This window comes from Phasianus colchicus, chromosome 1 (genome assembly GCF_987193195.1).
Source record: "Phasianus colchicus chromosome 1, bPhaCol1.hap1.1, whole genome shotgun sequence".
In the NCBI taxonomy this organism is placed as follows: domain Eukaryota; kingdom Metazoa; phylum Chordata; class Aves; order Galliformes; family Phasianidae; genus Phasianus; species Phasianus colchicus.
Window position 1 is genome coordinate 2,423,329 of NC_143436.1, and position 12,775 is coordinate 2,436,103.

Here is a 12,775-nt window from a genome sequence, read left to right on the forward strand (position 1 = left end):
AACTGCTGGAGGGTGAAGTGCTGCCCATCCACAGAAGAAATGGCAATGATGTCTTCTCTATATTGCCCTGTGATTTTGGGGTGAAAGCACCCCTGAATGGAAGGAAACAACTGGCTTTTAAAGAGTTGGGGATAAAGAAGTGATAAAGATGAAGGCCTTTGTAGGTACTTCAAAAGTACCAAACTGTCCTTGCCAACCTACCATAATCTGTAAAATGGGGAGGGAGAACCATAGATCCATGTCCTTCTAGTTAGAAGGGTGTGCAAATGCTCCATTTGAAAAGAGGCTGTGATATTTCCATATTTATCATTAAAATCACATGCACTTGTATTAATCAAATGCAGTAATTAGCTCCATGCCTAATGCAAATTGCCCTTAGGTTTTCCATGCTTCTTGCCTAACACTGGGTTCTTCCCTCCCTGATAGGAAGGTCAAAGCACTGAACATCAAGAGCTTTGACAACAAAGTAATCATTGGCTTAGATTTGGTTTTAAAACAGTATGTATTGAGTCCCTCATACTTTTGCTTTCTGCTAAGGGGGAAGCATACATGTATGTGTGTGATTCTCAAAACTAACTTAACATTATAAATCCAGGACCCTGGATACCACAAAAAGCAACAAAAACTATACAATAAAAGCACTCAGGCTTTTGGTTTTGTTTTTGTTTTCCTATTTCTACCTTGATTTCAGCATTCTCCTCATCAAACTTTTCCTCCTGTGCTCCTTGATGGACCTCCCTGCTCTGAACATGGAGTTCCACAATCTGTTACTAAGGAGACTTTCCATTTGCGGACAATGGAGAGATGTCTTTCTTAGGACTACTTCTAGAGTCCTGACAAAACTAAGGTACTTTAAGTACTAAAACTGCATTAAAAATATTCTTCATTAAGGATCAGAAACAGAAAACATACCCAGAAACTGAACATGTTATAATGAACAACCTTTGAGTTGACAACTCTTTGATGCAAGAGTATCTACTTCTCTATAAGCATATGCCAATATATTGTACAAGGGCAACAACTTCCAACCAACCATCGAGAAGAGAAAGGCGATCTTGTTTCATGAGATAAAAGGATAGCTGCAACTCATTCAGCTAATGGCTAATCTTTCATCTTCCTACCTACAAGTACCATGCAACCATCTTAAAGATGGAAAGATAGTCCCGTTTTCTTCATCATGCACAATAATTAATTCTTTGTAAAATATCCAGAGGGCTTCTGAAAGTTGAACCTCTGACAAGAGGATTAGTATGTTTTGTATCTGCCCATGACAAGGCTGAGAAGCAGGAGGGGAAATGGGGAGGAAACCCTGCTTCCATTTTCATATGTAACTCATTCAAAATGTACACAACTTCCTCAATTAATTTATCCACTTCCAGCAACTTTAATCCTTAAATGGTTATTGTTAAAAAAGAAGTTTGTATTCCCTCAAAAGACAAGAGAAAAAGAAAATTACTTTGTCATATCTGACTGGTTCAGAAAATATAAAATCCAATTCTGTAGCACTGTAGATAAGGGAAGAGCTATGGAAGATCCATCAGCTTAGCAAACACTAAATAATGAAGAATGCAGAGACTGCCCAGCATGATAAAACACTCTATTAGTGAGACTGTTTTTAAATGAGTGATAATTGTGGCACATCCACAGGAAAACATTATTGAATTTTTATCTATAGAAAAGGCCTTTTTGACAGCCAAACTGAAAAGCCACCAATGTATATTCTCTTGTTCAGGATTCCCTAAAACAATTCCTATACCCAACCAGCTCTGCCTTGTGGTTTCTGAACATTGACAGCTATGTCCACAAACGACCCTTTTACAGCCAAGGAAGCTTTTCTGGGAAAGCTATCAAGTTTCTGTGAGGAAGGAAAATGGGGCCACTACCACCACTTGTTGGTGGTTATTTTTCTGGTAATGACCCCAAAATTCTGGATGCAGTCACTCACTAAGGCCTTTGGTGATGCTGAGTGGGATTTCATCTCAAATCACTGGGACAGAAAGGTGCCTGCGGAGAACCAAGACCTGAACCTGTGCCCTCTTTCTGATGCTTTGTCACCAGTGAGAAGCAAGGGGAACTCTCCAAATGTTGGGAAAATGAGTTAAACTATAAGGTGAGGCACAGACACTATAGAAAATACCAAGATCAAACCACGACTACAGTTAAGATGCACACTGAGTCATTTTAACATGACAGGGAGTGTCACTTTCACTGTTATACAACAGCAATTGTTGAATTTACTGGTGCTTTTGAATGTTGAGCTGAGGTCAGCTCAGTATTCAAATCAAATTGGTCCCCTGTGCTTTTTCAGCAGTGCTTCTATTGAATCACCACGAGGCCCAACCATTCTATTGGCCCAACATATGGGGAGCATACAAGACAAAACCCCACCACTGCTACCAGCATCATTACTGCTCTTGTTCAAGCATGAACACTTCAACACAACATCTTGTCCAAGGAGAAAAATAAAGGAGAAGGAAGAGTTGCTCCAAGGATTGTAACAACTGCCATCTGTCCAAAGTCAGCCACCAAAAAACAGAGCTGGGCGACTAATGGCCCGTCCACTCAGGAATAATGAGCCATAGATTCCAGTTGCATTGCACTGCAATACTTGGGTTTCATCTGGGCATGTCTTAAAATCAAAGTTACTGATGCCAAAATGATAAAGCTGGCTCCACTTCTGGCAAGCTGAGCTTGAACTGGGTGGGCTCCAGTGCGTGGCAGAAACCCTCTTTATTTAGCTTTACTTTTGGTTAGGTTATTTCCCTTCTTCCCACTCTTCCCTCTCATTCGTATTTATTCACCCCATCTTGCAGCAATCAGATGCTCAGAAATTCAGATGATCAAAACAGCACAGAAGAGACTCGCTCGTGTGACAGCTGAGTGGAATGTTATTAACACTGCATGAACCTTTGAAACAATAGGCAGTTCTCCTTTTTCCTCCTCCCAGCTCAGTCCCACACTTGTGTTGCCCTTCTCCTCCAGACCAGGTGGGATGGAAAGAAAAATCTCATCTCGTTTTAACTCTGTTCTTTATTCTTTGTCTGCTTCCCCAAAAGAATCACAACCCTCTGTATATCACTGCAGCTTGCTGGGTTTGTAAATACATTCTGACTTATCCCACCACCTGTGCCCCATGGCATCACTTTTTACTTCTCCCATACAGATTGCAATCTGTGTTCCATTTATGAGAAATACTCCACCAGGTTTCATTTATAACCATGAGGTCAATAGCCTCTATCATTTTCTAACCTTGCTCCTTCTTCCTCTTGTTTCAGATACTCCTGGCATTTGTGTACAGACATTTCAGCGTGTTGGTATGAAGTTATTACAAAGGAAGATGAATTTTTATTGTCAGGAGGATGCTGCTAAGTAAAATATTACACTTTGTACTTTTATTTTTATTCACTGCTGTGTGCAACATCCTCTTGGAAGCTTGAAAGTCATTCTCATGCCCTTTTATGTTTGGAAACATTGATTTTTTTTTTTTTTTTTAAATTTGAGTTTCTACCAGAACTGAAATTATGAATGATGGTTTTATTTCTAACAGCCTCAACTCCTCAGCCCCAAGAACTCCTCTGGTTATAAATTTCTGGGAAACTTGGCTATTGAATTTTAATAGCATTTGTGACTGTCTTTTTTTTCTTTTCTTTTTCTTTTTAATAATCTTTTAAATACACACTGTGAGAGCACAGCAGTTCTTTGTCTCACTCAGGTATCCAAAACACACAGTATGGCTTATAGAAATAGTAAAACTACCCATTCTATTTTGTTAACTGTCAGCTGATTGTAGAATCTTAATTATCCTTGTGGATCAGGGACAGCTGGAGTAAAGAGTTCAGAGGTCCTGCTTTATGCCAAGTTATAAGCTATAGGAAGCACTGCCACTCAACCAGTGATGCTCTCTTAGAGAATCAAATAAATCCCAATACTGTCACAGAAAAGCAGTGTTGTCAAGGGGCAACTATTTTAACTGAGATATAACACCATCTTTTCCTATCCAGCACTGTCAGGTTTCCCCCATCGCTTCCCCAGAAATGATTTTTCAATGCCCACAGTCCTCAGGAGGCATCCCCCAGTACTCTGCTCTTCTAGAGCTTGTATTTGTACAACAGACTTCATACAAACTTCAGGAATGCCAGGTATCCTCACCACCTCTCCTTGTGTCCTGGTGCCCTAAGAAGCTGTGTGGAATTTGTTATGTAGTGCTTTCATCTTCTCTGGATCATTCCCAAAGAGATGACCAGCGTGGTTGGTGGATGCAGGTGAAGAAGTTTGCAAAACATGATGATTTCATACTGTGTTAAGAATGATTATGGGGTCTCTTCCAAGTAGAGTTGATGTTGGACTGGTAGAAAGCTGCTTTGGACTTTCCAAGCTTTGTTTTGTTACACAAAAGTTTAAGATGGGCAAAAGTCAGCATGTCTGACATATAGACCTATGAAGATACTGTTAACCTAAATGATTAACCTAACCTGTACACTTATGATTAAGTCAATAGCTACAAAAATGTAGATGTATAACCCAGACTATCAATTATTACTGATTCTCTTCAATAATTGTATCTATGACATAGTATTACAATGATAAAGATGCTTCTTTCCACAGCTAAGCTGCACATAGGCAAGTTCAATGGAATGCTTTAGTGGGCATGGTGGTCATGGGCTGATGGTTGGACCAGATGATCTTAGCAGTATTTTCCAACATTAATGATTCTATATTTGTAAAATTCACTGTATTATATTATAGGGATCTAGGGAAATGTGAAATGCTATAAAAAATGCACGACCTCCTCCCCAGGGAGAACATCTAATAGAGGATGACTATTGGGAATGTCTTGATAGGCAGCTGAGATGCAAACCCTTGGTCCTAAGAAGAGCTTAGTTCTGTGTCAGCTCAACTAAAGGTGAATCCTTGCGAGATATGAGAGATATAAGGATATAAGGAGATCTGTTGCTTAACATATAAGCAAAACATTATAAAATTGATAAAAGTGTATGGTATTGATAAAGTCTTTCTCTTATCTAAAAGTCTGTTTTAAGCAACCAGAGGATGACTGGAAGAGTGCACTGCTGGAGGGCTGATGAGCTACTGATTTTAAACAAGGGGGAAGAATAATAATCACACTCAGCTGCATCCCATGGGCTGCCTTGCTGCTGCTGCTATGAAATGTGACAACAGCAGCTCTTAGGTCGAAGACATCACCTTTGGTATGATACTGCATTTTGAACACCATCTATTGACTTTCACTACACTGAGGCACTCAGCGATGTGCAAACAGCAGCTCTGTCATATTGCATACGGAATATTATTCTTAAACAGCTTTTTTTTTGTGTGTGTGTGTGATTAAAACAGCTTAATATGCTTTTGTCAGAGCAGCAGAGCTGTGCTCTGTTTACGTTGAGCTCCACTTCTGGACACAGCCACAACCCTCCTCTGGTGACCCTATGCACACAATGCCAGTGATGGTGATAAGAGAAGAAGCAACACCGATCACGTCTCTGACACTTCCCAGACAGAAAAAAATCCCTATTCTCAGGGGGAAAGAACTGAAAGTTGAAGCAAAGAGAAGTAAAATGATCTCACAAAGGTAACACCAGCAATCCCTGACAGCCAGGAGCAGAAGTGACATCTTCAGGCTCCCCTGGCTCTGCCCTCCCTGCCCCCTGGTTCACCAGGGGCTGCTTTTGCCTTTGCAGACTGAGCAGCAGTGCCCCCGTGACATGCACATTAGGGTATTCCTCGTTAAGAGCTGCTCAGTTTCTCCACTGAATTTGTAATATGTATATTTTTAAATATTCAGTGATCTAGCAACGCTTGAAAGAAATTGAAACCTGTCTCAGCACTGTGGAGTGTCATTAGCAGGGATTGCTGAAAAGCTCAAGCCTTGAAAGACCCATCAGAGCTTCTGCTAGAAGCGATGCTCCTGGCACCCTGGCACCACAGGCTGAGAGATGTCACACCACAGCGTTCACCAAGAAGAAAGAGATGGAGCTGCTTTGCTTTCTGCTTTCCTCTGACATAAGCCACCTTTGAAATCAAGAAGTCAAGATGCTCCCTCCTGCTAAAAAATCACATAATTATGCTGGTTTCCAGCTCTACGACAAAGGAGCTATGAGTGTGCTTGCAGCCCAGAAGGCCAAGCACATCCTGAGCTGCATCAACAGAGGGGTGGCAGCAGGGCAGGGAAGTGGTTGTCCCCCTCTGCTCTGCACTTGTGAAGTCATATCTGGAGTCCTGTGTCCAAGCCTGGGGCCTCCAGCACAAGAAATTCACTGAGCAGGTCCAGGGTAGGCCACTAAGATGATAAGAATCCCATTGCATGGATGGAGCCCTGGGCAACATGGTCTATGGGCCCATGACAGGAGGCTGGAAAGGGATGGGCTTTGATGTCCCTTCCAACCCACTCCATTCTGTGATTCAGTGCTTCTGTACTTACTCTGGGCAGCTGAGAGGTTGGAGAAGGCTGCCTTGGTACGGCCTGCTAACCACTCCAGGCTCTCGTGCATGTTGGCCAAGGCCTTGAGGTCGCTGACGTCCCGCAGGATCTCCTGTTGGGGGATGAGTTTATCTCCCAAGTTGCCAATGAGAACTTCTGACTCTTTGCCGAAAGCAGCCCTGAAATGCAAAGCAAAGCCACCCTCAGACAGACAGCACAGGTCAGCAAGTGGGAGACACTGGTTCCACTGTGGAGGTCAAACTACCCAGTGCCAAACATCCCCAGGGCAGGATCTCAGGAAACTCGTCTTGTGGAAGTTAACAAATCTCATCAAAGTGAATAAAATACATCATATTATGCAGATCCTGACCTCTCTGTCTCGGGGAATGTTTGTCTACCATTCTCCCTTCACCCACAGTCTCCGAATTTCATTTCATTCTCAAGCCTCATCCCAATCAATTCCCACACCCTTTTTCCCCAGCATTTATGCCCTTCTCACACATGCAGGTGATTTCAGAACCTCCTTGAGGTATACAACAAAAAACTCACTCGTGTTTTTCACCCCTCCCTGTAAATCAGCTCTTCTAGTCCCTGAGTCAATCTTTTTCATACGTACATCAAAATACACCTCCTGCAAAGTGTGGTGGCTTATCACGACAGAGAAATGATTCTGGATATTAGTCAGTGCATTGTTTTACCTCCTCAGATAACAGTTGGTGAAAAATGACCGCCAAGACAAACGTGTTCACCGCACAGAAACTGAAAAAGCTCTTTCAAGGTGCGTTGCCACTCACTCCATCTCATGCTCCATCTATTGCACTGAGAGTTAGCTTTATAATACTCGTCATGAAGCACTTCGTCTGGCAAAATACCAAAGCAACTCCATTGCTTTTGCAAGCAGGAGGAGCCCTCTTCTTTCATGACTTTTTGTGTGCCATTAGGATGGAGAAAATCAGGCGACAGCTCCTCCATCTGATTACAGTAGCCCCTGGATGAAACCAAGAGCGTTTTATTGAAAGGCAGCACGCTTACCATGGTCCTCAGTACACTGTTCCCATCATTAGCTGCTCTTTTTAGGCATTTGCATTCCACTTTCGTTCAACACTGCAAAACTTCACTTCCTGTCATTAGCTCCTTTATGAACTTACAATGAGGAATCATGCTGCTGAGCATAATAGCTGCAACGAACTGCAGCAAAATAATCCCATCAGTGACATTTTATGTACTATCTAAGCAGCTTTACTGCCAGCATCTCACTAGATTTGTGGGACTTCATTGTCATTGAGGAAAAAAAAAAAAAAAGAACAACCCTGAAATGGCTTTAAGTTGCTCAATGCAATCCATTAGTGGCAAAAAAATAAATAAAATAAAAGTAGCCTTCATTAAAGTATCTTCGAGGATTTTCTTCTCTTTGACTACAAAAAATAGGTTGCTTTCGGACGCTGGGTCCTGCAGTTTGAGAGGAAACCTTGCCTACTGGTTGTGTTTGAGGACTGAGACACAGTAACATCTTGCTTTATTTGCCCAGGGAAGGGAGGAATCACCATCCCTGGAGGTGTTCAAGAAATGTGGAGCTGTGGCACTGAGGGATGTGGTTTAGTGGCCATGGTGGGGATGGGCTGGTGTTGAACTTGGTCACCTTGGAGGTCTTTTCTAACCTTAATGATTTTGTGATTCTGTGAGTAGGCATACTGGGAGTGGATTGATGGCTAGACTGGATTATCTTATGGGTTTTTTCTAATCTCAGTGATTTTATGAGTTTATCTCCAGCTCCAGTGCAATATGGCAGTGGTAATTCAGCTGGTCTCCCTCTTCGTAAGATGGGCTTAATAAGACTTTCTGGTGACTGGAAATAGATTAAATCCTCAGTGCACTTCTGGGAAGGTCTTAAAAAGCTTCCCTGCCTGGGCATTTCTAAGATACTAGTGAGAGGCAGCAAGGTTTTGGGTAGTGGGGACAGGCTGATTGACTCACCAAAGTTCCAACCCACAGCTGAATGGGGTGGTCAAGCTCATAGCCAGGCTTGACCATTTTTTGCTTTGCAGTGGATGGAGAGGTTCAGGTTGGATAGTAGGAAGAACTTGTACTCCAAAAGAATGGTCAGGCACTGTAACTGGCTGCCCAGAGTGGTGGTGGAGTCACTGGAGGTGTTCAAGAAACATGGAGATGTGATACTTAGGGACATGGTGTAGTGGGCAACACTGATGGTAGGAGGGCAGTTGGACAAGATGGTCTTTGAGATCTTTTCCAACCTTAGTGATTCTATGATTCTGGGATCATTCATTCAAACCAAACCCGTTACTGGCTTTTACAAGAGGCACGAAACACCTCGCTCAGCTCTCCCACCTACATGCATTCAGATGTCCTCTTCTGTCCCTGGGGAGCTGAAGGCATTTCATAGGTGTGCTTTTCCCACCCAAGCTGAACCACTCCTCTTGATTTACACTATCAAATGCATCGATTACTCAGAAAAGTTAAGAAATGAAACATTTGGTGAATTTCTATCTTCATTAGCTTTCCAATACAAAGCACAGTAGAGAAAGCACACGTTTGTGAATCATAATCTGAGAGCTGTCAAATGTGGACTCACCGACATAGCACTGCCCACAACCATGCTTAGAAGTTGGGTTTGCTCACAGGGACAACTCTACTGCCTTCCCACACGCAAAAAGGGTTTGGCACTGCTCTGGATGGATAGCCTGTGCATGAATAATACAGTGCTTCCAAGCAGGCTGGAACAAAAATGGAATCTATGTAATACAAAGCCTGGTGTATTTTCTATTTTTACTCCTGGGAGGAATAGGAATAAAGTTTTCTACAGAAAGCTGTACTCCAAAACGCTGTTGGGATAAATGTAATTCTGACTCTCTTACATAACAACAGAAGTTTGTGCCAAATGTGCAGCAAATATATTTAATTGTTGGGTTGTTTCTTTTTGAAATACGGATCCTCGGCTGCAGAAACCTCAACTCCCTTTCACACAAGCTGAAACCTGTAACAGAGACAGCTTTTAGCAAGCAGCTCCCTTTTAGAAGAGGACTTCAAAGTGTCCTCATGGATTCCGGTAATTTAATTTTCAACCTACTGTTAGCAAGTGCTTCCTTGAAGCAAACTATTTGGGATGCTTCCTTCAGAGAGCTTTTGCTGCATGTGTTTGTCTTCATTAAATTTGCAAAGCTAAATGTTTAATGATAAGGATATATTAAAAAAACCAACTCAAATCAATTGAATATTCAACCTCAACTCTGAAAATTAGAATAGCATCTTCAGACCTTTGATTCCCACTGTTTTTCAGCCAGTATTTTTTCAGACACATTTCAATCTAAAAGCATTTCTCTAATATAGATACAGAATACAAACCAAACTGCAGCCACTTTACACCTGTAACTTACAAGTTTTGGATGGTTCAGTTGGTACCTTTGGTTTGAATTACCATGACTATGAAAACTCAAATCCTGTTCTACCTTATCTACAAATTTTCCTTTGGATTTTGCCAAAGCTTTCCAATAGGAAAAACAAAAAAAGACACTTCAGGTTTTGGTGAGCACTCAGAGATGGAATTTCCAGCAAGAAAATCTCATAACCAAGCAGATCATGATGGAGTGTTTTACAGAACTGGAACAAAAGGCAATGCTCCACTCTCCTGCAGTTAATTCAGGTGTGTATAGACTGATGCTCAAGACAGAGATTAATATTGCATATCAACTATGCAGTAAATAAAGAGAATTCAGGTATATTTCTGCACTGCCCAGCTGTTTCTATATGGGAGCTCTTTAAGAGAATGCAATGCTGGTGCCCACAATGCTTTGTTGTCTTTTTGGTCTTGATTCCTATGTGATTTGTATGTGCCACAAGAGGGTTCACTCTTACATCTCTGCTTTGTCAGAGGACAGCTATGCTAGCTAAATCCTTGGATTAACAAAGCACTTGATTTAGTTTCCCTTTGTTAAGCCATTAATTTCCATGTACTTTTTTTCTCTCTAACACAGTGGCCAGTGACATATCAACACCAGATGCACTCTGTTCTTATGGATGCTGCCCAGAAAGACCAGAGCATCTCAGCTACCAGCAGCAATTGGGAGAAACTGTGGTTTCCTTGAACAGTTTTCTAGACAAATAATCTTCCCTTCTTCTCCTTCAGAAACGAAGAGCAATAGCAGTGCATTTAAGGGATGAGCTGTTAATAAAATCAAACAACCTACTGAGCTGAACTGACTGGAAACACAGGGACTGATGACAGCATGTGAGGCTTTCCCTCCCAGCATACATGGGAGGACGAGAAGTTTGTACACTAGGGAAGAAGGGACAGGGAAGAGCATATGTGATAAATTAAGATGACCCAGGTGACATTTAAGGCACTCTGACAGTGCCAGAGAAGAGCTGAAAAGCAGCCAAGTGTCCACATCAATATGGCAGAACGAGGAAGGAGGTCTCTGATGTACCTTGGCAGCGGCTTTGCATTCGCTTACAGCTCCTCTCTTCTTTTCTCTGCCAAGAAATTAGCTTCAATTATCCCTTCTGCAAATAAGGCCAAGGAAGAAGCTCCCTGGGAGGCGGCATGGAGCTGCAGGAGGTGGGGTGGCAGTAAGAACCTCCCCTTGGGATGACCCCATAAACACACTGACCCGATGAGGACCTCCTGTCCCTTCCCACACCTTCCTGACCTCAGAGAGATGCTCTCCATTGAGCACTGACTGCTTGCAGAGAAGAAACAAAGCAAATTTAAGGCTAAGAGCAGCAGGTAGAGATGTGGCTGTATGGAAATATCCTAAAATTATCTACTGAACCATTAACAGGACGAAGATATTTTGTTTTCTATTCCTGCAACTTAGCCATTGAGTCAGTGCTTTAAAACTGTATATAGAAACTACGCAGGCAGATGGACCTCCCCTGAATCAATTCAAAGAAATTCTTATTCTGTTCTTATTTATAAAGCAAAGGAGAAAAAAAAATAGCTTGTTGCTTCATATTGCACCGGAATTTGTTCAACAATCATAAAGAAATTGTGCAAGCACCAAAACAAACAACCCACGTGGGTTAATTTCTGCCCAAGAAGCCATCCGTAATGATTCGCCGCCACCAGAACAATAAAACCAAGCCCAGCCCTATTTCTACACAAGCTGTGGTTTCACTTGTTTCAAAGATTCAGCACCTCGAGGTATTTTAAAAATTCAGCACAAGAACATTTTTTTGTTGTTGTTGCAGCACATCCAAACAGCATTGTAGTCATGATGAAAAGATGCTGCAGAGAATCCTCGGCGGATATAAATTCACTCTGCCAACCTACGGTATTCAGCTTTAAAGGACTGAAGATCCAGCCCAGCCTAAAGTCAACCCTGATTTGAGGTTCGGTGGGATTTGCAAAGCCCTGACAACAATCTGTGCATCTCTATTAGGGAGCAGGGTGATGGGTGCCAGCTCCTCATTTCTGCTAGGAAGTCGTAACACCATTGAGAAACAGGCACTGCAAATGGACAGTTATAAGCTGTAACATTACATGCCATCGTCTCACATTTATTTGACTATTCTGGTCTTGTTATGTTTGTATCATATAATTTGTCACAGCAGACAAGGATGTGACTTGGAGTATATTGTGTAGTTCTAATGATGGGATTTAATAATACTAAATCTTGTGAATGCAGGAGTTGTTAAACATTTGTGGAGAAGCTGAATCTCCACATTCTTGCTCTGCCTTCCCTTTCTAGGTAGGGGACACACACATCACCCAGAAGGGTACTATGGCAGAAGAGCTGAGCATTGCTGCACTCATTTCAATAGATATTGCAATCTGTGGGATTCATGAATCTGAAGTTAAGACATTCTCCTGGGGTTCAGGTCGAGAACACAGATAATTCTCCAGTGTCCCCAGCCCAAATTAATCAAAACACCCAAATCCAGCACAAATCCCCCCAAATTTCTCTGCCTTCACAAGACAAGCAAAAGCAGAAGGGAACTTCTCAGATAAGGCCATGTGAAGATCACAGAACTGTTGAGTTGGAAGGGACCATTAAAGGCCATTTAGTCCACGTGTTTGCCCTATTTTGTACCTCTCAGATAAGACCCAGCAGCAATAGGATTTCTCATCAGTTCTGTTCATCACGAAGGCATTCAGACACATTTTTCTACAGGATCTAAGAAGAGATCTAGAAACTCATTTCACATAAAGGAGCAGACTGTCATCAAATGGAAATGACTCACACCTACAGTACACCCAGATTCGTAGTCCCAGCAGAGGAAAAAGGAGGTCTATGGAGTCGGCTGCCAATCTTACACAACCATTTTTTTTTTACCCTTTCAAAGTATTATGAACACAATAAACAGAGCCTGAAAAGCTGGAGA

General features: G+C 42.0%; 1 protein-coding gene across 2 annotated transcripts in view; it reads right to left on the reverse strand.

Moving 5' to 3' along the window:
• The window catches only part of EXOC4 (exocyst complex component 4), a 402,320-nt gene that overhangs the window by 46,449 nt on the left and 343,096 nt on the right, over positions 1-12,775 (reverse strand). For both annotated transcript variants that reach the window (XM_031605115.2, XM_031605116.2), the window contains exon 14: positions 6,437-6,615. In XM_031605115.2, the coding sequence (XP_031460975.1) occupies positions 6,437-6,615 (179 nt within the window). The remainder of the gene's footprint in view (positions 1-6,436; positions 6,616-12,775) is intronic.